This window comes from Tauraco erythrolophus, chromosome 17 (assembly GCF_009769465.1).
Source record: "Tauraco erythrolophus isolate bTauEry1 chromosome 17, bTauEry1.pri, whole genome shotgun sequence".
Classification (NCBI taxonomy): domain Eukaryota; kingdom Metazoa; phylum Chordata; class Aves; order Musophagiformes; family Musophagidae; genus Tauraco; species Tauraco erythrolophus.
The window spans coordinates 14,008,826-14,032,928 of record NC_141481.1 but is presented as its reverse complement, the minus strand read 5'-3'; the positions used below and the strand labels follow the sequence as shown (position 1 = coordinate 14,032,928).

At 53.2% G+C, this 24,103-nt stretch overlaps 2 protein-coding genes across 7 annotated transcripts in view; one reads left to right on the top strand and one right to left on the bottom strand.

Moving 5' to 3' along the window:
* The window catches only part of PKD1 (polycystin 1, transient receptor potential channel interacting), a 94,065-nt gene extending 84,875 nt beyond the window's left edge, over positions 1 to 9,190 (top strand). For both annotated transcript variants that reach the window (XM_086622551.1, XM_086622550.1), the window contains exons 35-46: positions 137 to 255; positions 1,354 to 1,556; positions 2,130 to 2,324; positions 3,091 to 3,230; positions 4,211 to 4,338; positions 4,688 to 4,856; positions 5,561 to 5,686; positions 5,855 to 6,029; positions 6,665 to 6,952; positions 7,425 to 7,559; positions 7,851 to 8,165; positions 8,564 to 9,190. In XM_086622551.1, coding sequence (XP_086478677.1) covers positions 137 to 255; positions 1,354 to 1,556; positions 2,130 to 2,324; positions 3,091 to 3,230; positions 4,211 to 4,338; positions 4,688 to 4,856; positions 5,561 to 5,686; positions 5,855 to 6,029; positions 6,665 to 6,952; positions 7,425 to 7,559; positions 7,851 to 8,165; positions 8,564 to 9,190 — 2,620 coding nt within the window. The remainder of the gene's footprint in view (positions 1 to 136; positions 256 to 1,353; positions 1,557 to 2,129; positions 2,325 to 3,090; positions 3,231 to 4,210; positions 4,339 to 4,687; positions 4,857 to 5,560; positions 5,687 to 5,854; positions 6,030 to 6,664; positions 6,953 to 7,424; positions 7,560 to 7,850; positions 8,166 to 8,563) is intronic.
* Positions 9,191 to 13,968: 4,778 nt separating this feature from the next.
* Positions 13,969 to 24,103, bottom strand: part of TSC2 (TSC complex subunit 2) — a 33,883-nt gene continuing 23,748 nt past the window's right edge. For 4 of the 5 annotated variants that reach the window (XM_086622552.1, XM_086622555.1, XM_086622553.1 and 1 more), the window contains 10 exons: positions 21,262 to 21,422; positions 20,414 to 20,904; positions 19,832 to 19,907; positions 18,843 to 18,929; positions 18,424 to 18,610; positions 17,294 to 17,433; positions 17,008 to 17,086; positions 16,218 to 16,309; positions 15,848 to 15,946; positions 13,969 to 15,528 (listed from right to left, as the gene is read on the bottom strand). In XM_086622552.1, coding sequence (XP_086478678.1) covers positions 15,361 to 15,528; positions 15,848 to 15,946; positions 16,218 to 16,309; positions 17,008 to 17,086; positions 17,294 to 17,433; positions 18,424 to 18,610; positions 18,843 to 18,929; positions 19,832 to 19,907; positions 20,414 to 20,904; positions 21,262 to 21,422 — 1,580 coding nt within the window. In that variant the 3' untranslated portion in view covers positions 13,969 to 15,360. Of the gene's footprint in view, positions 15,529 to 15,847; positions 15,947 to 16,217; positions 16,310 to 17,007; positions 17,087 to 17,293; positions 17,434 to 18,423; positions 18,611 to 18,842; positions 18,930 to 19,831; positions 19,908 to 20,413; positions 20,905 to 21,261; positions 21,423 to 23,607; positions 23,677 to 24,103 lie in introns of all 5 variants that reach the window. The other variant, XM_086622556.1, reaches the window with a different exon arrangement.

Here is a 24,103-nt window from a genome sequence, read left to right as displayed (position 1 = left end):
GGGAAGGAAGCGCTTCGAACGGGTCCGGGGCCGCTGCACTGAGTTAACACTGGAGTTCATCCCTGTTAGTGCCAGCCTGTGTGCCGCAGAGCCAGCGCTGGCACAGCTCACTGGTATCGCCCCTTGGCCTCGGCAGGTCCAGCGTGTTCGGGGAGAAGGTGGAGACTGTCATGATGCAGAAACTGAACGACAAAGGCCAGAGCATGGCAGCTCCTCCCAGGGAAGTGAGCAGATCAGCCAAGTCGACGTGGACAGGTACCAGGGCTGTGCCGGGGCAGGGAGGGTGGGATGTGCAGGAAGAGGGGCTGTCACACACTGCAGCCCTTGGGAGGAACAGGCAGGTAGATGGAAAAGAAGCCTTAGGAAAGGCTGCATCCCTGTTTGGGATATATTTGATGTTTCCTGACGGCTTCTTTTGGAGCCTGACTCTCAGTAAGCCCTGGGCCACCACTTGCTCTGTGACAGTCCCTGCCGTGCCCTTGGGCAGCTCCGCTCACTGCCTCCCCAGTTACTCTGCTCTGGCAGCCCACAGTCAGTCCATCCATTCATCCATCCATCCATCCATCCATCCAGCACGAGAGTCTGTACACAGCCAGCGGGGAAGGGAAGTCAAACGCCAATGAAAGTTCAAAGCAACAAAGGAAGCAAAGCAAAGGAGGGGAGACGCTTCCTACTGAGTCGTAGAAGCAGCCGCAGCCGGCTGGGCTCGCCCAGGGTGGGGAACGGGCTGCCAGGGCCCCCCAGGTCTGGGGGGGTACGTGGCCAGTGCCCTGTGGAGCAGCCCACCCTTCAGTTCTTGTAGCTTCCCAAGGCACAGCCTCCCCGGGGCAGGCTGCAGCATGGAAAACGGGACACAGCAGCAATCCTCTGGGGGCTGCTAAAATCCCTCCTTTCGTCTTGGTTGGTGGATGGTTGTAGTGTCTTTGTGCATTGGTTTGCATGGGGGGTGGGAGAAGCTGTGCCGAGCGCGCCCCGCGGCAGGGTGGCTTGGTAGCAAGCTGAAGGCAGCTGGAGCAACGAATCCATGTGGCTTTTCGTGGGTCTGACAGCAGCACCTCCAGCCAGGCGGGGCGCAGCCAGTGTCCTGGAGCTCCGATAGAAAGTAGGGAACCCATCCCACCACCCAAATTGGGATCCCATCTCCTGCCCACCCTGTTGTCTGCAGACGGGAGGGAGGCTGCTGTGTCAGTGTGCCGTCTTGTGTTGCTGTTTAGTGGGAGATGCCTGGGATAATCCCTCCAAACTCTCCCAGGAGTGGAGGCGAGCTCTTTACTGGTGTGCTCAGCCCTCCCTGCACCCATTGGGACCCTTTTACAGTAACGTTCATGCTTGCTTTTCCCTCCCTCCTTCCAGTTGCAGACCAGACATTCCGGAAGCGCTTGCTGCCGCCCTGGTGCTCCTATCTGGCTCATGGCATCAGTCTCCTCCTCTTCGCCACTTCCACGGGGGTCTCGGTGTGGATCGGGGTGGGCTTTTCCTCCAGCGTTGCCCTCATGTGGCTCATCTCAGGGATATTCAGCTTTCTGGCATCCTTCTTGGTCTGGGAGCCCCTGAAGGTACGAGTGACACGAGTACACAAGCACGTACCTGCACACGTGTATGTATCGACTGTAATTAACGTCTTGTCCGGATACTACTCAAGTCATAGAGGATAGAGTTTGATTAGATATGAGGAAGACATTTTTTACATTGAGGGTGGGGAGGCACTGGACCAGGTTGCCCAGAGAAGTTGTGGCTGCCCCATCCCTGGAAGTGTTCAAGGCCAGGCTGGATGGGGCTTTGAGCAACCTGGTGTAGTGGAGGGTGTCCCTGCCCATGGCAGGGGGGGTTGGAACAGGATGGTCTTTGAGGTCCCTTCCAACCCAAAGCATTCTATGATAGTGGACACCGCGTGGATTGAATACTCTCCCATCTCCATATCCCTGCAGGAGAGGATGGATGTGCACAGCAGCAGCAGTGGGGGAGGCAGGGCTGGTGGCATTCTGCTTTAGAGGTTGTCTCACTGCTTCAGGAGGGCGCTCAGCGGCTGAGTGCCGCTCTCTGTGCTGCAGGGCCCACAGGAGCTGCTGCCCGTGGCAGTGCTGGTGGCACGGCTCTGCCCGCGGGCTCACGACACTGTGTCTCCCCAGGTCCTGCTGGAAGCCCTCTATTTCTCACTGGTTGCCAAGCGCTTGCACCCAGAGGAAGACGATACCTTGGTGGAGCATCCGTTTGTGGAGCATGTTTCTGAGAAGATCAGCAAAGTCCGACCCCCGCAAGGATTTGCCCTTTTCCAGGCCAAGGAGGAGGCCAGGAAGGTCAAACTGCTGCACAGGATGCTGAAGGTAAGACATCTCCTGCGGCCTGTGGTGCCTCAGCACAGAGCTGAGATACATCCCTGTGTGAGTCCTCCCAATCCAGCTGTGATCTCCTGAGCTAGTAGGTGCATGTCTTCAGTTTCTGCCTCAGTTTCCCCATCTGTAAAAGACTGACAGTGACATTCACCTTCTGTGTGAAGGTCTTGAGATCTGGGGTGGCTGGAAAGCAGAACCCTGAGGGGGTGGATTTGGAGCAGCTGGTGTGTTTGACTCCATCACTCAGGTGTTAGAGGTCAGGGCAAGGTTTGTGGTGTGGAGTAGGCACCACCTTGCACAAGAAAATTCATTAGTTGGGGCTTGTGCAGCACCTAAGTCCCCATTTAGGAGCAGAAGGTTCAATCTTCCTTGTATCTCATTCAGTGCTGATCCTCGCACTGGGAACACGCAGCTGCTTTAAGAGAGTCGGGCTGTTTTTAACGGAGTCACTTCCCTTTAAAGCGTGGAAACCCCCGAACTGTCGTGTGAGCCGAGCTGCCAACGTACAGCAGCTCATGCAGGGAGCTTGGGCAACGCATCAGCTGGCACATGTGGTGCCGGGCCGGCCGCTTCGAACAAAGAATATTGTTCCGAGTCCGTGGTCTGGGTTTCATTTTAAGCTGCTTCCCATATGGAAAAAGAAAGAAGAGCCCACTGGGGTCCCCACTGATCAGGGAAGCACTGATTTGCTGCAGGATTGAGAACCGGCCCCCTCCTCCTGCTCGGGTGCAATCCCTTTCTGCTCTCTGCTCGCCAGAATTTCCTCATCTACATGACGTTCTTGCTGGTGATCCTGCTCACCAACTACGGCGACGCCTCCCGCAACAGCAGGGCCTTCCTCTTGCAGAGCTCCATCAAGCAGCAGCTGGGCAGCAACGAGTTCCTCCGCATCAAGAGGTACCTGCAGAGGACCTGGGGGTGGGGATGGGACGAGGTGTTGCTTCGTGTCAGAGCAGCTGTGCGGGGTGCCAGCAGGGCGGGTGGGCTCGTGCCCCGCAGTCACTCCTGTAAGGGGTTCTTGACTCTATGGGGAGCACTGGTGCCTCTGGGGAGCAGGTCCCTTCTTGTCCCTGTGGTTCTGCTTCTCCCCTGGAAAACAGAGGGATCTGTGGGGGTTGAGAGCTTTAATTTCTTTGAATTTTAATTATTTCCTCCGTGGGAAGGGACTGTGTGCATTACAGATGTTTATCTTGCTGTATCTGGTTAAAAGGACACAAGTTTGCTCTGTCTCCAGAATGTACCACTGGAGGGTTCAGCCATAAACAGGGTCACGAGAACCAAAAATAACATCCCGTATAAATAGAGTCCTTCCCTTCCTTGCTCTGCACACATGGTTTAACTAGGTTAAATTTTCCCAGCTGAGTTTCCGCAGCGGCTGCCTGGGATTAACGGCGGCTTTGTGCCCCTCACTGCAGACCCCTCGGCCCGTCTGTGCCCGTCCGTGCCACGCAGAGCCACGGAAACTTCTGTCCACCACAGTGGGAATCGGGAAGGGTTCCAGTGAGCTGGGTGGAGTCTCTGGGGTGTAAAGGGGGAGAGCAGAGCAGGATCTGGTCCTCAGTATCATCCCTTCTGCACTGCGCTGCCACAGACCCACTGGTCCGATCCTCATCCGGGTGCTGAGGGATTCCATCACCTTTAGGTCTTACGAGTCAAACACCCACTGTCCTGACCCAGCCCAGCTCTTGGATCGGATGGCAGTGCTGCCTCTACCTGCTGGCTGGGCACTGGGGCAGAGCAGCCCCTGGTCGCTCTCCAAAACTCAGTTCTCCCCCCAGGTGAAACACAGACGTCCAGGTCGCGGGTGAGACACGCAGAGCGTGCCCTGGCAGAGCTGCCCAGTGAGCTTTGCCTCTCACACCTTTTCCCCGTTGCAGGTCGGATCAGTTCTGGGTCTGGATGTCACAGGTCTTCCTCCCATACCTCTACAACAACCAGTCGGGTCAGGAGAGCTCCAGCACCACGCTGGGGGCTGCCCGGCTGCGCCAGCTCCGGCTGCAGCAGGGTAGGTGGGCAAAGGCCCGTGGCTCTGCGGTCACGGGGCAGGGAGGTGGCATTCCTGGAGGGATGAAACGGCGTGTCTGGATGTAGCTGGGGGCTGAACGAAGCACAGCAGGGGTCACGGAGGCAGGTTTTTCTTTGCAGCACACATGTTGGTGTGCCTCTGGTTCTGCTCCTCCAGAGATGGGCTGGGGGCATCGATCCTGGGGGTTTACACTGAAGAGGTTGGCCTGATTTGTGGGGGTGTGAGCAAGGATATGGAGGGGGCTTGGGAAGAAGGGAGCTGCCAAGTGTGGAAGCTCAGCTGTGTCCCCCAGTGCTCCCCAGGGATGACAGTGGTGGTCTCGTTCCAGCCGAGTGCCAGCTCACGGCCCAGGACATCCTCCCCGGCGTGGGCACGGCTGCCAGGAGGAACTGCACCAACTTGCACGGCTTTTCTACCGCCGACTACGCAGCTGGCTGGGAACGGGCGGCCGTGAACACGACGGCTGCGTGGTCCTACTCGCCACCCGACCTGACGGGGTAAGGAGCTGCCCGGTGGCACCCACAGCCCTGCTCCCCCTGCCAAGGACATCACACCTTTACGGGGCAGGCGGTGCCTGGGGTGGTTCCCAGCCCTTGTCTCAGTGAGGCCAACCGCAGCCCCTGAGCCTGGCAAAGTCCAAATCAGCACGGAAATGCCAAATGCCTTCCCTGGACGCGTACATGCTGGCAGCGTGAGTGGTGGGAGGCACATGGCTGCTTCCCTGGGGATGTGCCTGTTACCTTGAGCCGTCTGAACAGCAGCGTGGGGCTGTTCTCGGGGGCACAGGGACGGAGGGTTCAACTCCTCCAACTTCAAGGGCAGAGAGAAGCTGCAGCACAAGGCAACGCAGCTGCCCGCAGAGACCGCAGAGCAGCATGAGCTGTGTCAAAGCAGATGATGGGAGACTGGCCTCCACCAGCATACTGGGCATGAAATCGCTGGTGGTTCCTGCTCTGGTTTGTTCCTGGATGCGTCTGCATTGAAGTCTGGGGCACCACGGGGCTTGGGGCTGTCCTGAGTGCTGAGATGGCTCAATGCACTTCTGTAATTTGTCTTGTGAAATAACTAACGAGGCAGCTGTTGCGCTTGGATGTGCAGCGTAGGGGTCGGGGTCTGCATCTGCACGTGTACCACGTAGGAGAGCACACCAGTGGCTGCCCTGTCCTCCATCTCTCACCCTGTGGCTCCTCTTCCTCTGCAGGGTCTGGTACTGGGGTTACATCTCTTTCTACGATAGCAGCGGTTACGTCCAGGAGCTGGGGGCTTCGCTGGAGGAAAGCAGAGCTCAGCTGGATTTCCTTCAGCAGCACACCTGGATCGACAACATGTAAGTGTGGCAGGGGCCAAGGAAGCACTCTGCTGGCACCCAGCTGTTTAAGGGGAGCTGCCAGGGTGACACAGGGGGCAGAGGATCTATGATCCTACAAAACAGTGGCACCAAAGCCCAGAGCTGGTGGTGTCCAAGTTCCTGGAGCTGTTCTTCTCCCCTCCGCAGGAGCCGGGCTGTCTTTGTGGAGCTGATGCAGTACAACCCCAGCGTGGACCTGCACGCTGCCATCACCCTGCAGCTGGAGTTCCTGGGGGCCGGCCAGGCCGTCGCCGCCGTCACCATCAGCCCCTTCCCGCTGCTGCGGCTCAGCGGGGGCGTCACGCTGCAGCTCCTCATGATGGTCAGTGTGTTACTTGCCCTCCACGCTCCTTTTTCCTCGTGGTCACTGCACGGAGGGCTTGGGGGACCCATCGCCTGGGCTCCCGAAGGGCAGCGTTGGGTGCTGTGGACTAAAGCTCCCCAGCCTGAGGCCACTTGTCCCTGTGCCTGTCACCGCTCCGCTTCCAGGCCTGGGTAGCACACAGGAAACATCACTGGCACCACCAGAGGGGAAGGAGATTCCTCCTGTCTGGCAGCATTTGTTGATCTTGTCTTGACCTTTTTGCTTTCTCAAACTCGTGCCTGTCGCAGTGGAAACTTGAGGCTTTTGTTCTTCTGTCCTCAGCGGGGACATCAGCCAGCTGAGCTGTGTCCCCAGAGACCCTGCCTGGGTCCTCTTGCCGTGGGCACTGCCACCCTGCCACGAGTGCAGGGACGTGGTTTGGGAGCTCCACTGCCAGGGCGGGAGGAGGGAGCGGGGCACCGGGCAAGGAGGGCATGGAGGGACGCGGGGGTGTGCTCCAGCTGTAGGCTGGCAGGACTCAGCCTGGTGCATGGGGCTCTTGCTGTCCTGGGGAGCTGCAGGGACCCCTGGAATAGCACAGCGGTCAGGCATTGCCCTCTCCTTCCCTGGTAACCTCTCTGTTCCTCCCCCAGGTCTTCCTCATGATGTTTGTCGTCTACTTCGTGGTGTCTGAGTCACTGTCCATCAAGAAGGAGGGCAGATCCTACTTCACCCTGTGGAGCAACTACGGCCAGTGGGTCTTCATCCTCCTCACCACCTGCACCGTGGTAGTGCACCTCAGCCAGGCCACCCTGGCTGACCAGCAGTGGCTCAAGTACCTCAACAACCGCAAAGGTTTCACCAACTTCTACCAGGTGGCCTTTCTCAACACCATCTTCAGCACCTTGGCTGCGTCCCTCCTCTTCCTCCTGACCGTGCAGGTATGGAGAGGGTTGGGTGGGAGCAGGGATGTGTGCTTTGGTCCTCCTGTGCCAGCGTGTCACCTGTGCACAGTCCCATGGCAGGGGTAGGAAAGGGCCCTGAAGTCAAACCAAGTGCAGTACTGGGGTCCTACTGTGCCGGGCATGGATCAAATGCCACAGGGCTGCTGCCACATCCAGACTCTACTGCAGGAACGAGGTGGTGGGCACTGGTGCCCTGTGTGTCTCTGCTGTAGCACTTTGGGTCTCTAAAGCCTCTGGGCCCTCCGTTCTCTTGGGGAATTCAGCCTCGTGGCTGATGGGATGACTTCATCTGCGTGGAGCCCGTTGGCTCCCATGGCCTCTGCTCTGCCAGAGTTCGTGTTTCTCAACCTTGCTGAGATGTTGGAAAGACCCTTCCCAGGGCTGGAGGGATCTCGCAGCAGCCCTTGCGATGGGCCCATGTCGTGACACCGTCCCCTCTCTGCCCTAGGCTGCCCAGCAGCTGCGTTTTGTCCGGCAGTGGTCCGTGTTCGGGAAGACGTTTCAGAAGTCCGCGAAGGAGCTGACTGCTGCGGGGTTGGCGTTCGCCGTCCTCGTCCTGGCCTACGCTCAGCTCGGCTTCCTGGTAACTGCCCGCACTCCCCCTGCGCCCGGCAGAGGGGTTGGTGGTCAGCAAGGGCTGCCCAGGGGCGTGCTGCTGCCCATCCCTCCTCGTGCCATGGCTGCGAGTGGAGCCCAGCAGGTGCTGCGGGTGTTCAGTGCCCAGCTGGCGCGGGGGCTTTGGCTGCCCCAAACCAGGGGCTTTGGCCATGGGCTGCTCCTCGGGGCTTTCTAAGATGGGTAGTGAGTATCAGAGGTCAAGGGGATGTTGTGCCACTGATCCCTTCTCATTACATCTCTAATATCCCCTTTGCAGCTCTTCTCCTCCTCCTCGGAGTCCTTCCGCAGCGTCGGCAGCAGCCTCCTGCTGCTCTTGGCCATGCTGCGGGGCAGCGTCAACCTCTGCCCCTGCCCACCTGAGTCCTCCGGCCTCTGCTACCTGTTCTGCACCAGCTACATCGTCCTGGAGGTGTGGATCGTGCTGAGGCTCTTCGCCGTGGTGCTCATCTACAGCTACCGGGAAATGCACTTCGAGCTGTACCGCCCTGCCTTCGAGCCCCAGGACTACGAGATGGTGGAGCTCTTCGTGCGCAGGCTGAAAATGTGGATGGGCTTCAGCAAAGCCAAGGAGGTGAGTGCAGCCTGGGAGACTCCTGGGAGCAGGCAGCAGGCTGGAGAGCTTTGCAGAGAACCAACGTCCGTCCGCAGCCCTTAACCTGCCTTTGCCTCTGGCTGCTTCCCGCTGCTGTTCCCTCTGGCAGGTGGGGGCTGGAGCTGCGGCTGTTTCTGGGGATCCAAGAGCTGGGTTGGTGATGGGGTGTTGTAGGGGCATCTGCTGTCGATCCTCAGTCCCACAGTTCTATGTGTTTTCATCTGGGATCTCTCCCGGGTCCGTGCCGTAGCCTGGCCCACCAGGAACGACTGGGAGTAGCCCTGGGGCTGTTTGGAGCAGGACACAGTGCCACGGCACGGCGTTCCCACTTCCCAGCTCCTGATATCGCTCTGCCCTCTGCTCCTCTTCTCTTCCAGTTCCGGCACAAGGTGAGGTTCGAGGGGATGGAGCCGCTGCCATCCCGGGACTCCAGTGACTCCAAGTCCTTCCGGGGCCCCACTCCGAGTGCTGCCTCTGACAGCTCCAGGGCCTCCACCTCCTCCAGCCAGCTGGACGGGCTGAGCCTCGTGCTGAGCACCCGCGACAGCCTGGAAGTGGACGCTGACATCCAGCGCCTCCTCTCCCTCTTCGAGATGCTGCTCGCCCAGTTCGACCGCGTCAACCAGGTGACGGAGGACGTGTACCGCATCGAGCACCAGCTGGAGGGCTCGCGGAGCCGCCGCTCCAGGCGGAGGTGCCCCCGGGTGACGGAGGATGCCCTGAGCGGGTACTGCGTGGGCAGCACAGAGCAGGGGCCCTCCCCCCAGACCCCCTCCGACACAGACCCGCAGCCCTCACGGGATGCCCCACTGGCCCCCCACTCTCCTGCCGCCCCGCCGGGCAGCGGAGGCTCCGTGCCCAGCCGGCTCCTCCGAGCGAGCAGAGGCATCAGCGTGGCAGCTTCTGTGCTGCCCCCGCACAAACCCTACGCCGCCGCAGCTCCGGCGGTGAAGAAGAAACGGCCCCTCCGGGCCAAGAACAGGGTGCACCCCACGGTCAAATAAGAGACGGTGTGCTGGGGGGGCAGTGCCCACGGAGGGCAGAGGGCACCTGGGACGGGGTTTGCGAAGGGTGGGCTGTGCCTGCCGTGCAGACCTGGAGCCTCGGGAGCTGCTGCTTCCGAAAGCTCCCGCCGTGGCGGCTGCGCCTGCCGGGGTGCGCGGGGCTGCTGCCCGCAATGGGGTGGCACAGCCGCTGTCCCCCACGGCCCTGGCAGATGTGCTGCCTGCCCTCCTGCTGGCTTCCAGCAGGAAGGGTTGGGTGGAGAAGGCTCAGCCTTTCCTGCTGGGACAGGTGTGTGGGGCACAGTCGGCGTGCGGAGAATCCCGGTGAGGGCAGGGCAGTATTACAAAGTCATCTTTTTTGGTTAAACGGCCCCATCTGCGAGGAGCTGCATGTGGCGACTGGCACAATGCCGCTTTACCGGGGGCTGGCACAGGGTGACGGGTACAAAGCTCCCCTCTCTTCCCCGCTGGCTGTGCCGGGTGGAAGGGGGAGAGGAGAGCCCCAGGCCGTGAAGGTTTGAACTGAGTCTTGGGTTTTCGTCGACCAGACACACTGTGGAGGAAAGCTACAGGTTTCGAGAAGATATTTAACCCATCTCTTTTTTTTTTTAAGTATAAATATATATAGATATAGACGAATAATATCTACACCCGGATCAGTTAATTTCCAGTATTGGCTACTTTTATCCTCCAGAAATTGGTACTATTCTTTGTATTTAAAGAAATCCAATATTTAAACCAACTGACTGCAGTCTGCAGCGAGCTGCCGGCCCGGCTCCCCCCGCCTCGGAGGGGATGAGGGGCAGCAGCTCAGCCCGGGGCTGTGCAGACCTCGGGCTGCTTTCAGCCCTCGCTGAGCGGGGGGTTGCCAACGTGCTGGCTTCGCCGCGGTCCCCCACCCCCCCCTCCGCCCCCCGCGCGGTGCCCAAGGCGCGGGCGCTGCCGGCCGCTCGGCTTTTCTAATCCAAGGAATGTATTGAAGTAAGTATATGTATTTTTTTTTTTTTTTGGTTTACTTGTTCGTATGTACTGCCCAGCACTTTAAACAACGCTTTCCTCGGCTAACAATGACACGTGTGCTCTAACAAGAACGGGATAATATATCACAAAAGCAGTATTTTTGTTTGTTTAAATCCTAAACTGAAATGCACAAGCGCTGGCGAAGTGAACGCAGCCCCCTGGTACGCCCCAGCCCCAGGCAGCCGCGCTGGCACCGCCTGGCATCTTCCCCATGAGAAGCACAAAGGTGCTGGGGAGGCAGGTGAGGCCCTAAAGGAGCATTTGTGGGGTCCCTCCAGCCCTGCCCAGGTCCCCCCCCGGGGCTGCAGCTGCCCTGCGCTCCCCGTGGCACCGGGGCGGCCACGCAGGGGCTGGAGCCTCCCGAGGGCCTGCGCCCACTTCGTCATCACCATTTCACGTTATGTATATTGTAAGTAATTTATATGGTTTGTTTTGGGGTTTGGTTTTCTTTTTTTAAAAAATGTATATATTTTTGTATGTTTGCTATATTTTCATAGCATCGGTAACGTGTTTGAAACATGTAGATAGGAGACAGAATACTATTGTCAGAGTTATTTAAAGGATGTATTAAGTGCTTCTTCCTGGGAATGTCCCGTGTATATAAGGCGTTGGGTGTCTGTGTGCGTGCGGTGTGTGTGCTCTGCTCCCGGCTGGGGTCAGTCGCTGCGGGTGAGCGGAGCGTTCCCAGAACCTGCTCCGCGCTTTGGAAAGGGAAGCCTGAGGCAGCGAGACCAGGCGGGCAGTGCTGCAGGGGAGGGGACCTCAGGTCCCTGATCCTGGTGCTCCTGGAAGCATCATCCCCATGCTCCTGGCAGGGGAGACCTTTCCGGGCAGAGAGGAGGGTCTCTTCCGCCGTTGCTCATCACATCACCTCCTGAGTCTCCCTGTCCAGCTCCCAGCACTTCTGCCGTGCTGCGTTAGATACTTTTAAAGATGTCATTCCAGCTGTCCACGTGCTTCCTTGGCTCCAGGCGCCTGCCCGTGTCCCTCATGGGTGACTGAAGGGTGCAGCAGGACACAGGGGTGCTCTTGGTGATGGCTTCGGGAGCGGTGCGGTTACCGTTAAACTGAGTCGATGTGAGGAAAGGTTGCAGAAGGATGGGAGCAGGAGAAAACAAGTATGCTGTAGATTGAAGATCACTTAGGTGAGATGGTGGTTGGTCACCATCAAGGTTGTTGAAAGAGCAGATGGCACAGAGGGAAGTAGAGTGCAGAGGGGAGGAAATGAATAACTAATAACCATGAGGCTTTTGTGATCGGAAGGAACAGGCAGGTAGAAGAGCTGACAGAGAAGTGCCTGGGGACAGGAGCAGAAGTGGGAGATGCAGGACAGCAGCAGAGCAGGTGCTGGAGCAGGTCAGACCAGCAGTGAGGTCCCCAGAGCCCAGGGCTGGTGCAGGTGCTGATGGTCGTAAGCTTTGTGCACGGTGCAGAAGTGATTTGTTACCCCTTTTACAAACAGTTCCATCTGCTCCAGAACTCTTCTGGTATCTAAAATGGGTTTTTCAAGCCAGAGATTTCAAACTATTTGCTTTGTGTTTTTTGGTTCCTTGTACTTACCCAAGCTGTGCCGCCACCAGGCTCAGCTCGGGTAGATGCCTGTGACTCTTGGTGACAGGTACAGTGCTGGTGCAAGTGCCTGCAAGCCACGTCCCTAAACCCTTACAGCAGTGAAAGGAGCAGCTGTGAGATGTACCAGGACAGCTGGGACGTGGCACTGCAGCCCCGGGCACACCTCTGCAGTCACATCCAGCTGCGACGCTCGTTGCCCCTCTGGTGTGTCCTGCCTGGGGCTCAGAAGGACAGAGTTCCAAAGCAAAATCCTGCTTGGTGAGATAAGTGCAGCCCGTGGGTGAAACTCCGGGGACTCTCTTCTGCTTCTGGCCCTAAAGCCAAAGTTTCTGACTCTTTGGCAATGCCTCAGAAGGTGCTGGAGAAGCATTTAGTTGCATAAAGAGCAACTGCCCGCAAAGACAAAAGCAAGTTGCTCATCTTCTAACACCGCTGCGTAAGCATGCAGGAATTTTTTTGGCCAGCGGAGAGATGGAAAAAGGAGGGATACTGCAGGAAAACACTCCCTGGCCTGTGCTGCTGGGTGGGCCACCAGCTCTTACTGCGTTCTTACATGGGAGATCTCCAAGCACAACCGCACCAGAACAGCTACTTTTAACTTCCTGCTCTGCACCCAGCTGTGCCCGGGCATCCCTTCCCCACCGCAGCGGAGCAGCACGTGTAGCTCAGCCACCCCCAGGGCCAGGTGGGAGAAAGCAATGAGTAAAAGGAACCAAGCAGGGCTTGGAAATCTCTTGCATCTTCAATAGCCCAAAAGTTGGGTTCAAGATCCACAGTTCAGTTCTCAGCCCCTCCCCACCCCATCACTCCTTTTGAAGCTGTTGTTGAGAGTTAAGTGCAGGAAGGAGAGGGACCTCTGCTCACAACAGCCTTTAATAAGCTAATGGGCAGCGGTGACAGGGATGGTCCCAAGCAAAACATCAGGATTTTTGTTCCCCAGTGCCTGTTTCTGACCGAGACCGCTCTGCGTGTGTGTGAGTGTGACTTGATGCGTGCGACTTACCAAGTGCTTCTTCTCAGCGAAGAGGAGCAGAAACAGGATTAAGACAACTGCCCTACTTCTTTCCTTCACTTGAAGTACGGAGAGCAGCTCTGGAACCCACAGTTGTTTCTTGAAAAGCCAAACACCTGGGTGAGGGCCCACGCATGGTGGGCACCACCACCAGCTTTCAAGCTACCATAGTTCTCATCGCAGCGTTTATTTGTACAAACACAGCAGCTCCCAGGGTTCCTTCCCTGTCCCAGCTAAGGTCCCGTGTCTACGAGCACTCAGCTGCAGCCAGAGTTACTGGTCATGGAGTTACAATAAACTTGACTCGCAGCCGTAGCCAATAAATACTCCTGAATGTATATTTCTGTGTTTGTAGTCACCGAGAGATGGTTTCTTATTTATTGTCTTTAAGTCTCACAAAGATGCAACAGTATAAAGCTGCTTAAATAAAAAACCCAATCCATTAGTTTAAAAGGGAGAGGGAGGGACTTATATAAGTGCTTTTTTTTTTAAAAAGGAGAGGAAAAAAAAAAAAAAAAAAAAAAAAAACGAACAGATGATTGTGACCAGTATGCCAACTGTTACTGTCTGGTCAGCATTTCACTGCAAACAAAAATATTGTATTTTGTAACTTTGGGGATGTTTCTTAAAAAATGACAAGGTCAAATAAAAGATGACTGCTACGACCTGGCTCTGGTGCTTCTGTTCCCGCTCACTGCCACCAGCAGAGGCACAGGGGCAAAGCAGAGCTCGTGCAGAGACATTCCTCCCTGCTCCAGCGTCGTTCTCTTTGCAACTGGAATTTTAATTAAGGTCTCCTGTACAATACAAGACTTTCTTAAATCAGCCAGCCTGTTGGGGCAGCTCTGGGCTGTAATTAACCATCATCAGCGTGAAGGAGACGGGACAGCGGGAGCAGAGGGCTCGCTCGGCCCCAGCACAAACACCGCGCGGCAAGCGAGCTGCTCCGGCTCTGCCGTGGTGGGAAATGCTGATGGAAAAGCCCTTCCCTGCTGCAAAGGTTACCTGGAGCTGAACCAGAGGGAATATCCCCAGTCCAGGGACTGGAGCACAGCCCAGTGCTGCACTGTGTCCGGAACTTGGAGGTGCGGCCAGTGGTTAATAGGAGTGACACGGATTGGAAAACTGAAAGGGGGAAAGGAGGCAGGAATTCAGATTATTATGAAACACAGCCTGAGTCTTCCCAGGCCAGCAAGGACCCACTGAGCGTAAGAATATTTTATTTCCTTTACAACTTACAAACACTCAAACACAACATACACTTAGAGTTCCCGAGCAGCCCTGCCTGAGTTAGTAGCTTTGCTCCTGCCCCCTCGCCTGGCCCTTCACAGCTCCATCTGTGGATTGCACTTGTCCTCGTCTCCATGGCAGGGGCGCTGCTGTTAGCCGCTTCCAAAAAGCTACGAGTCCCATTTATTAACAAAGCAGGAGCTAAAAGTACTCACAGTATAGTCCAGCTTACATGGTTTCTCCCAGTTTGGTAGTGTAGTGTCTGATGACCATCTCATCACAAGATGGGCTACGTGATCCCATTCCACCTGTACACGCGCGTGCTGAAGGACCACTTCAGCAGCCGAGGTCCCAGGAGGAGAGAGAGTGTCTCCAGGCATTAGTGCAACAGGCAAAACTCATTCAGAGATGATGCCCCAAGACATATCGACAGTCCTTCAAAAAGGGATTGACCGGGTGCACAGAGAAGGACAAGAGGTATCCCCAGCATCGCTGCAACCAGTGGAAGTTCTGCAGCTGAACCTCGAAGCCAGGTCTGGCCTCTGGCTAAATCCTCGGGGTCAGACTGCTCCTCACAGGTCATTCATGCCCCAGCTCTGCCATCCTGCTGCTCCACTGAGTGGCACCCACCTCCCTCTTCTCTGTTACTTCTGGTAGTAAAATCATTTCTGCTGAATGAGAGAGGGTTTGCTGTGCATCTCTCAAAACGGAGACAAATCCTTGGGAATTTAAGCAGCATGTTTGGCAGGTCACTTGAGAATCCAAATTAACTCTTACCAGAGCTGGCAGCAGACCAAGTCTGAGAGTCTTAAAATGCCGAGAGGGGCCGAGGCCTGGAGAGGAGCTGGGATGCCAGGGTGCTTAGAAATAGTGACTGGATTTTCCATACTTTGCATTTCATTCCCAATAAAGGTGTCAAAATTTCCACAATTCCTGCACCTTCCAGCTGCGTGCTGAAGCACAGAGTATCACACCTTGTCTGCTCCCACCAGACACCAGCGTGGATGGAGTCCAAAGAACGGTTCTGCAAGAGTGTTCCCACCAGAGATGGATGCCTTGAAATAGCTCAAACCAAATAAAACCAAAACACTTGGAGTTGGTCCTCTCTTGGAGCACCTGCTGGGGATACAGTGTCCTCATGAGCCAACGGCACCAAGCTCAGACAGTTCAGGCCTCCCGGGACGGGTCAATGCCGAGTCCACCTGCAGCAGCACAGTCGCACGGCACCTGCCAAGCGCTGCTCCTCCGAGTCCGTGGTGCGCACGGAGCCAGCACGCAGGTAAAACACTTCCGCCGCCTCGTCCGTCCCGGAACGGACACACCGACCCACCGGCACCTACACGAACTCCGTGAAGTCGTCCACCGAGGAGATCAGCCGCTTCCGCTGCCCAGTCTCATAGGTGGGGGCAGGGTCCTGAGGGATCTGGGGAGGGGGCTTCGTCGGAGCAGACGGATGCGTCTGCAGGGGAAGGCCAGGAGTCTGGTACTGGGTTTCTTCACGGAGCTGAAAGTCAAAGGAGAACAGGTGAGCTCCGTTCTCTCTGAAACTCTTTTCCTTCTCCACTTGGGCAGGGCAGGTTACTGGGACAGCTTGTCCTACCATCGCTCACACAGTGGTGAGCGGGTGCAGCTCTGTGTCCAGATACTGGAGTCCCCGACCCCATTGCCACCAGAGAAGCTGTTGGGAAGCTCAGAAGCCCAGACCTGCATCACTACACTTGTCCTCTTACTCAGCAAGTTTTGACAGCTGATTTTATGTGCCTTATTTGTAAAAAGACTCTAAGGTGAAGTTCTAAACCCAAAAACCAGACAGCTCTACTCACCCTGTGCCTCAGCCTCTTGATATGACGCAGCCTTGCGATCCATTTGGATGGGTAGGTGTCAGTAGGGTTTGATCGACTATGATGAACCTGGGAAGCCATCTAATTTGGGAAGGATGGGGAGAAGCAGGGAAAAAGAGGAGGCACATTAACCACAACAATGAAATTAATAGAATGTTTCAGTTTGGCAGCGACTGAAATACAGCCCTAAGCTGTGCCTGTTCACGTGCTAACTCTGACTTAAAGGTTGACAGCAATAACTGAAGCAAAACTTACTTGCTTTAGCAAGCCCTACTCATTTCCATGGAAGGTGGTGATGGACCAAAACACCAGGTAACAGGCAGAAAGTCTCAGGGAGCTCAGGCGTACTCACGTTAGCGTGCAGGGCCATCTGACGGGCTACAAACGGCAGGTTCTTATCGGAGATGATCTTTGCGACACTCGTGTCTACGAGACCCTCCATGTCTTCGTTTTAAAGGAAAAATAAAAAAAATACTGTCAGATAGTTAAGTCGAGGATTGCCAGAAACTAAGTAGGTAAGTTACGTAAACCATCACAGCATCTCAGATGTTCCCATCAAGCTCTACAGCTCCAACTGTGACAGCACTTGCACTGCCATTTAACACAACTGGCTCTCAAATTCCAGCTGCTCCATGATGGTCTGAGGAGAGCCTGGTTCATGTGATAACGAGCCCAGCAAAGTGTGAGTGAAAAACACCCCAGAAGTGCCCATCTGGTAAGAGGAAAGCAAACACCCCTGAAGATCACTGCACCAGCACTGCTGAACTCCTCACACGGAGCTGTGACCAGTTTCCAGGTATCAGGTCCTGCAGTGCTGGGAAGGACAGCAGAGGCCGAAGCCACAGGCACCTCCACCACGTATCTCCTCCAGCATTCCCAAGCAAGTGTTGGGGATCTGCTCAACTCTGCTGGCACTCTGTCTTAAGCTTGAAGATAGCGAGTGGTACAATGAGAAGACACCTCTTGTCTTGAGGAAGATAAATGAACAGGACGTATCCAGACATAACTGGGCAGCAAACTGGTTTCAGAGAGTTTCTCCTGGTAGTTTTTACTCTTGAAACACAAGACCACTGCAAAGTGAAGGCAGTCACTGCACCACCAGTACAGGAAAGACTGAGAACAAAGGCTGGAGGGATTCCTACCTTTCCGACACTGCAGCGTCACCAGGTTACAGTCATAGTCAAGTGGTGTGATGATCACGTGCACAAAATTGAACTGCCCCTAACGAGAAAACAATCAAATAGTCAATAAAATCTGTTTTACTGGCAGCCACCGTGATCCTTGTGAATGCCATGAACTAACATGTGACGCCACCGAGGTGAATAACTTCCACTTGTGATCTCGACAGCCAAGATGACACACATCACATCAAGGTTTGACAGCCAGCCCCATGCCTGTTTTACACACACTGCAAGGAAAATCTTGTACCTTTATTGTTCCCAGTTTAAAGTCTTCTCCAGAATCATTGTAGACGATAGAAACAAAATCATTCCCAAGGTGCCTTTTCTTGTCACAGCGGTATTTATCCAAATCCTTCGTGGGCATCAGGGTAGCAATGTGGAAAATGGCTGAAGAGGAAACAAAAAGGCTCAGGCCAGCCTGGGAAAGCAGTGCTGCACGCAGCAACCGTCAACATGCAGCACTTGTCTGGAAAACAAAGAAGCACCAGCACCACAATAATAAAAGAAATAAGTTGTGCTCCCTTGAAAGGTTTGTCCCCACTTGTGACAGCTGAATCCAGTCCCTCTGGACCGCTCCAGTGGTACCTGGAGCACAGTGGCCAGCAAAAGGGCAGCCTCTGGCACTCTGCTCTTGCCAGCAGTTTTTTGGGGCTGCCCTGACAGTCGTTAGCACCAGGCTCAGCAAGTGAACTAAGGGCCTTCAGCGTGTCCCTGGTGTGTACTGGAACACGCGTTCTCATCAAGCTGGGGCAGGGGTAGCTATCTGTCTGTGCACAGAAGATGAACTGGGGAGTGGAGAAGTGTTTCTGGGCTTTTTTTCCATGACCACAGTAGCATGGTGAGTAGAATCTGGTTGGAGGAGGAAGAGTTAAATAGCTTAAACCAGGACTTGCCCTAATTGAGCTCTGCAGAGCACCACGGCCACTGTGGGTAACCTGCAGCTGCTCCACAGAACCAGACTAAAAGTATAACGACTGGGATGCACAGAGCTGTATGAAAAAATTTGGGAAGTCCATCATAGCTTGTTGGATCCTGGATGATATCTGCACTGCTTGGTGCTGCAGGAGCTGGGTACCCGTGCAGTTCCAAGAACAAACAGCTTATTCTACAAACCTCTACACCAAACCGTATCAACCTTGAATAGAGCAGACTGTTTTAAAAGTAAGGGGTGTGATTATTTTTTTTCTTAAATAAGGTACATATGCACCTCTCCCAAACTTAACACATGGCTTGAAGAGATACCAGAGAGAGGATGGGAGGAGAACAGAGCCCCAGGTCATCTTTACTACGTCCCTGGAAAGGAAACAGTTTGCAGAAAGCAGGTCAGTCTTAAGATGAAAAGAATTCTTCCACTTCCAACTTCTGGAGCCATCTTACCTTGCATAATGTCATCGTGCCAACAGTAGGTGAACTGTCCATCCTCCCCACACACGTCCAGGCCACCAAGGTAAATTTTATCTGGCTGACAGTCTTTGAGCTCAATGAGCTTCCCTAAGCCAGTCAGGAACTCCGTATAGCGATAGGATCCGTGTTCATTTGACAGAATTGCGATTTCGTTGTTGCTCTAGGAAATAAGAACATCACACCATGAATGCTAAAGCACTCCATCAGCAGGACTGATTAGGTTATTGCCTTCCAGGAAAGGGCTTCACACAGGCACTGATTTTTAGTGCAAGAAACGAAGGAAAAGCAAGGCTACTGCAGGAGCAGGATAAATCTCACAGCTGGAGTAGCAGTGCCTGGGCTTCTGTTGAGATGTAACCAGTAAAGGATTAATGCACCTGCACACAACTCACCTGGCCTTCTCCAACGTAGAGCACTGCAATCTTGTGCGTGTCGTAGGAAGGAATTTGATCCAGGAGTTGCACCGATCTTTCAAACGTCTACAATCAAAACATTGGTCACGTCTTTAAAAACTCATCTCCACGCCCCCACTGCCCTCCCTAAAACCCCTTCAGGACAACGACAGCCCAAGGAAAGCACAGATTCCCGACCCTCAGTAGCGTCTTCCTAGATGAATGCTGCCCTAGTCTGTTCTGCACCATCAGTCCAAGGTACAGAGCAGTGCTGTATGGCACCTGTCCCCACACTTCCTTGGGTTTACACTTCAGACGAGATTCATCTGGCCAACTGCACGGGTCAGACACACTTGCCATGACAAATGACATCGTAGCTTCATTTAAGCTCCATGAAAAATTGCCACATCTCTGGCTCTGCAGAACGTTTTCAGCACAAGGCATCACCACATCTCGCCTGGGCTCCCCACTGCCTGACCACCCAAACCAAAGGTGAGGGAAAAACTTGGCACCAGAAGGTCTGTGGTGCTCTGTTCACAAGAACCCCACTCCAGCACTGCTCCTCTAGGAAGTTTATGATTAATTTCTCATACAACCCCAGAAAGCTTCCTGGCCACTCCTGATTATTCAGAGGGCTGACAGGTTTGTCTAGTGACGTTCTGCCGATATCACCTAATGCTCAGTTTTCACCCTGCACTCCTCCTACCAGCAAAAACCAAAAGTCCACAAATCATCCTGCCTTCTGGCTGGGATTCTGTAACAGCACCAGCAAAATCTCCCAGTACCTCAAATTCAACCCAGAGCCATAAAGCAGGAGCCACCAGGACTGGGGAACAGAAAATGTCCCATCGTAGCATTGTTGGGAGGAACCACCTTTAAATGGCACCATCTGAGCTGGACATTCGTGACTATCGTTTGTGTTCAAAAAAAGTAACGAGGTTAGAAAAATTAACTACAAGAATTGAAAAGAAAAAAAAATCCTTGCCTACCTCATTTGGCAACAGAAGGGGCTTGTTGTTTTCATCACCAAAGAATGGAGAGTGGTACAACTGTAAAAACACAAAGCTAAGGGAGAGAGGGGGAAAAAAAGTCCTGTTACCATAAAAATTAAGAGGAAGATTGCCTCGTAATGATATTTTGGGCAACTATAAGTATCTAAAGTTCAAAAAAGCAACTATTACAAGCCCTTCTTTTCTTTCTTCTTAGTATTTTGCACATTTCTTAAATGCAAGACTAGCAATTCATCATGTTCACAGCAAAATTAATTTGAGGTGACCTGCATTCAAGCCCCGTGCATTTGGACCCTAAATCACGACAGATTAAGAACACAAGGAAACTCTTTTTCTTTCATCATTTAAGAGACCCGTTTCCTAAACCACAAAGTTAATTTGGTGGTAGTGGGTTCAACATGGCTGTATTAGGCGCTGAAAAAACAGGTAATTAATCCTTTTTAAATCAGATACTGTTTTGCAGATCCCACAAAACCAGCAGACCACTTTGAATGAATCCAGCCACGGCTGCGGCAATTCCCAGTTCACCATTTCTACCTTCAGATAAGCCCCTCCACCCACCTTGGGTTTATTCCGGGTACTTTCTCAGCGTTGGAGGCTGCTGTTCTGCTCTTGAAGGCATCTCTCTCGATCCTTTTTCCTCTCCTTGACGGGGCTGAGTCAGAGATGGTGTACCCCCGGGGCCGGTGCCCGGAGGGGGAGCGAGGCGAGGTGGCAGGACCGGAGCCATCCAACCCGCCTGACCCACTCACTCTGGTGTCCTCCCCCTTGCCCAGCCAACTGCCCAGCCCTTCCCCTTCCAGGTTCCCAGACTGGGATTTTGATTTCACTTCTGTGCTCAGCCTCCTTGTTACTTCTCTGCCGTTTGCATCTTTGAGGACCTCCTGCAGCGTCTGTAGCTCCGGGGAAGAACTGGACTTGCTGAGCGGCTGGGATGGCTGGAAGGAGAGCTCCTCCAGCGTTTGGCCGTCTTCTCTCCCGATGGGAATTCCACCCTCCACCAGGTCTTCCGACTTCAGAGATTTTTCTTCTTGGCTGGAGGTTGAGGAGGACTTAAAGAGGGAGAAACAAAGATGAACAGTCTTCCTGATACGCAAAACGAAAAGTGACAACAGTCACGCCTGAGGCACCGCCGACACTGCCAACCAAAGATGAGCAGAAAGGTGCCGAGCACGAAGCAAGGCAGATGGAGGACCCTGCACAAAGCAGGTATTTACTGCTGCTGCTCTGCACACAGTCCCTCCCGGGCCATCCACACTGGCAGTCACGACCGCGCATGCGTTTGGCGTCGCTAATGAGTTCACAGCGCGGGTGCCAAGAGGGACTCGTCCGAGCACAGACAGCTCTCCCGTGTCTCTAAGGACAGGGTCATCATACAGGACAGAACTGGTGAACCTGTTTCTTCTTACCCTGCTATAAGACTCCTGGGGTTTACGAAACCTTTCCTCGCTCAGGACCTGCTCGGAACACGAAGTCTCCATGTCCTCACTCTCTGGAGACTCAGCTGGGGACTCGGTTTCCTTTAGCTCCATTTCCGATGGGCTCCCTTCCTCCAGCACCACCGCTGACTCTACCGAGACACAAGGCAGAAGAACTGAAGTCTGTAGAGAGGAACAGACTGGCAGGCCCCCATCCTCTCCTCTGAAGTACCAGCCTTTTCCCTACGGGATTTCAATGGAAGGCCACATTGAATGAGTTCTCTGGTTCCTTGATTTCTTGTCATGTCAGATTTGCTCCTGGTTCCCCTTTTGTACAGAATAACCGACCACCTTACCCTCACAGCAAAGGGCTGCGTCTGCTTTGGTCAAAACGAGTGCAGTCGTTTCCAATTGTTACTGATGGACAAGCAGGGGACAGAATGAGGAAATGGGACCTTGTACATCAATGCTCGGTTATCAGGACAGACAGGAACTACGGAGGTGTAAGAAAGTACAAGACTAGCATTAAAAGTTTGTCATTATCCAGGCAATGGAGACATCAGCTCTATGCAAGTGTGCAAAAAGTAAGTTTTTCTTGTACTGAAAGGCAATGTTTTTATGCCTGGTAGTGGCCTAGAAGGAGATAAGGAGCCGTTTGCTTGCAGTTTGGCAGTTTTCCTAGTATGTCTTAGTAGAAGCAAAATAATTCAGCCCTGGACGTATGAAAGGACAAGAGAGCAAGTGTAATACATGCACGGCAGCAATACTGGGAAACCTGCATGTGGCATCTGATCAGACAAATGGTTCACGAAACCACGCTGACAAGAAAGCTCCTCGGAAGCCCTGCCTACAGTGGAGGAGGTTATGGCAGCATTTAACCTTGTCTCTACTCCAGGCAGTGACCCTGACCACAGGGATGAGTCTGACCAAAGGCTCCTCTTGGCCTTGCTTTTTTGTCCTGAGGAAAAGGCTGGAGAACAGGAGGCTTCCCATTATGCACACAAGGGACTGGAAGACCAATCTGAAAGGCCAAGATTTGTTTTCCAAAGTAAAATAAAACAAAAAATTAGCACACACACAAAAATAATAAATTAAATCAGCAAAATTAAAAATTAAAAAAAAAAAAAAAAAAAATCACTAAAGCAGCTTTTCCTGGATTGATTTCAGCTCGCAGGACCAAAGTTATTTCAAAGAAGCAATTAAGAGTTAGCATTGCACACACATACCTTCTAAAAAAAAAGAACAAAACGAAAAAAAAACCCAAAACAACGTGCTGATCTGGTTAGCTGTCCAAGCCAGAACACACCTGCATATATCCAGTGTTTCCAAGCTTCCCTAAGCTCTCACACTATGGCCAAGATTGCTGGTGTTTTTAACTAATGTGAGCACTCTAATTATTCTTTAGGCTGGAAGAGAACAATATAAGCAGAGAGGAGAAGTATAGAAAAATATTTTGCTGCAGCATCTTTGCGTTGCTTTAAGAGGTCTCTGTCACCAACCACCAGCAGCTGAGAATCCCCTGCTGCTCTCCAGAGAATTTTCCAGTGAAGGAGAGAAGGCAGAAAGACATTTCAACCCTCTAATTGAAATCACGAAGCGTTGCAGACTATCAAAGCGATGCAGGTGGCGTGCTCATAAGGTATGCAATTTGATCTCCACTTCATCTAATTATGAAGTCCATTTTACTCAAGTGGAGAAAGATTTTACGCTACTATAGAGCCTCCAAGAGGCCAGAATTTAGCAGGTTTTCCCCTGAAATATATTTCTTCTGGTTTTGTTTAAAAAACTTTTAACCAGCATCCGTTGTAATGTCAAATTTTTTATATATATACATATCAGATATCTAGATATCTCAGCTCCTTTTATCTTTTCTGTGTCCAATTCTGACAGATTCCTGTGGGCTGAGTAGCACGGGGCTTCATTTCAGGGTAGCTTGTCCTGTAGCACCCTGTGCTGCTCTCAGAAGTGGGAGCTTTTACATTCAGCAGAACACAAAGCCAATTGTAAAATGAAGCTGAAAATAAATAATTCAATTAGTCAAGCCTCTCAGACATTTTGACAGGCCATTTAAAACCGTGCCTCCTGACTCTCAATCCACCCCAGCTAAAACAAAAGTCGCTTTAAGAAACTGTCTGCACTTGCAAATGTTGGATCTGGCTTGGACTTCTTCATGCTAGTCAAGATCCCATTTGTTGAGAGTAATGAGACTGGGTACAGACAGGAGACATGGAAGGGGAAAATGAAGTATGAGGGATACATTTTCTATGAATCAGAGGTGTTCTTCTATGGCAATACTTTTTTTTTTTTTTTTTTTTCCTTAGAGATATATAAATATACCTGCCCAGGATATGCTCCTGTGCAACTTCCCTTGACAACTGGACTGGTACATGGAAGAGAAAGAGGCCACTGCAAAGGGAAATCAAGTGAGCAGCTACATCAAAAGGAAAGAGAGACTATATGAAAAAAAAAAAAAAAAATCAAAAAGCACAGAGTTTAAAATGTAACCAAGAGCCTATTTTAAAACAAACAAACAAACAAATAAATAAATAAAAAGGAAAGAACAAGCTGGGATAAGCTCCCTAGGTGCCAAAGGGATACTTTAAGGGTACAAGGTCTCAGTGTGAATACAGAGGCAAAAACCACGCTCCAACAAGGCAGACTCCAACTGCTCTCTTTGAGGAATGCAGCTTTGAGTTTTGGAAACAGAAAATTCCTTAGTGATATCCTGGCATGTGAAGGAAACCACTCTGAGCCCTTCCTGAGCTACACACTTTTGGCAAAAGATCATTTTTAAACACACGTTAAGAGTCTGAAGAGTAGAACTATGGATAAG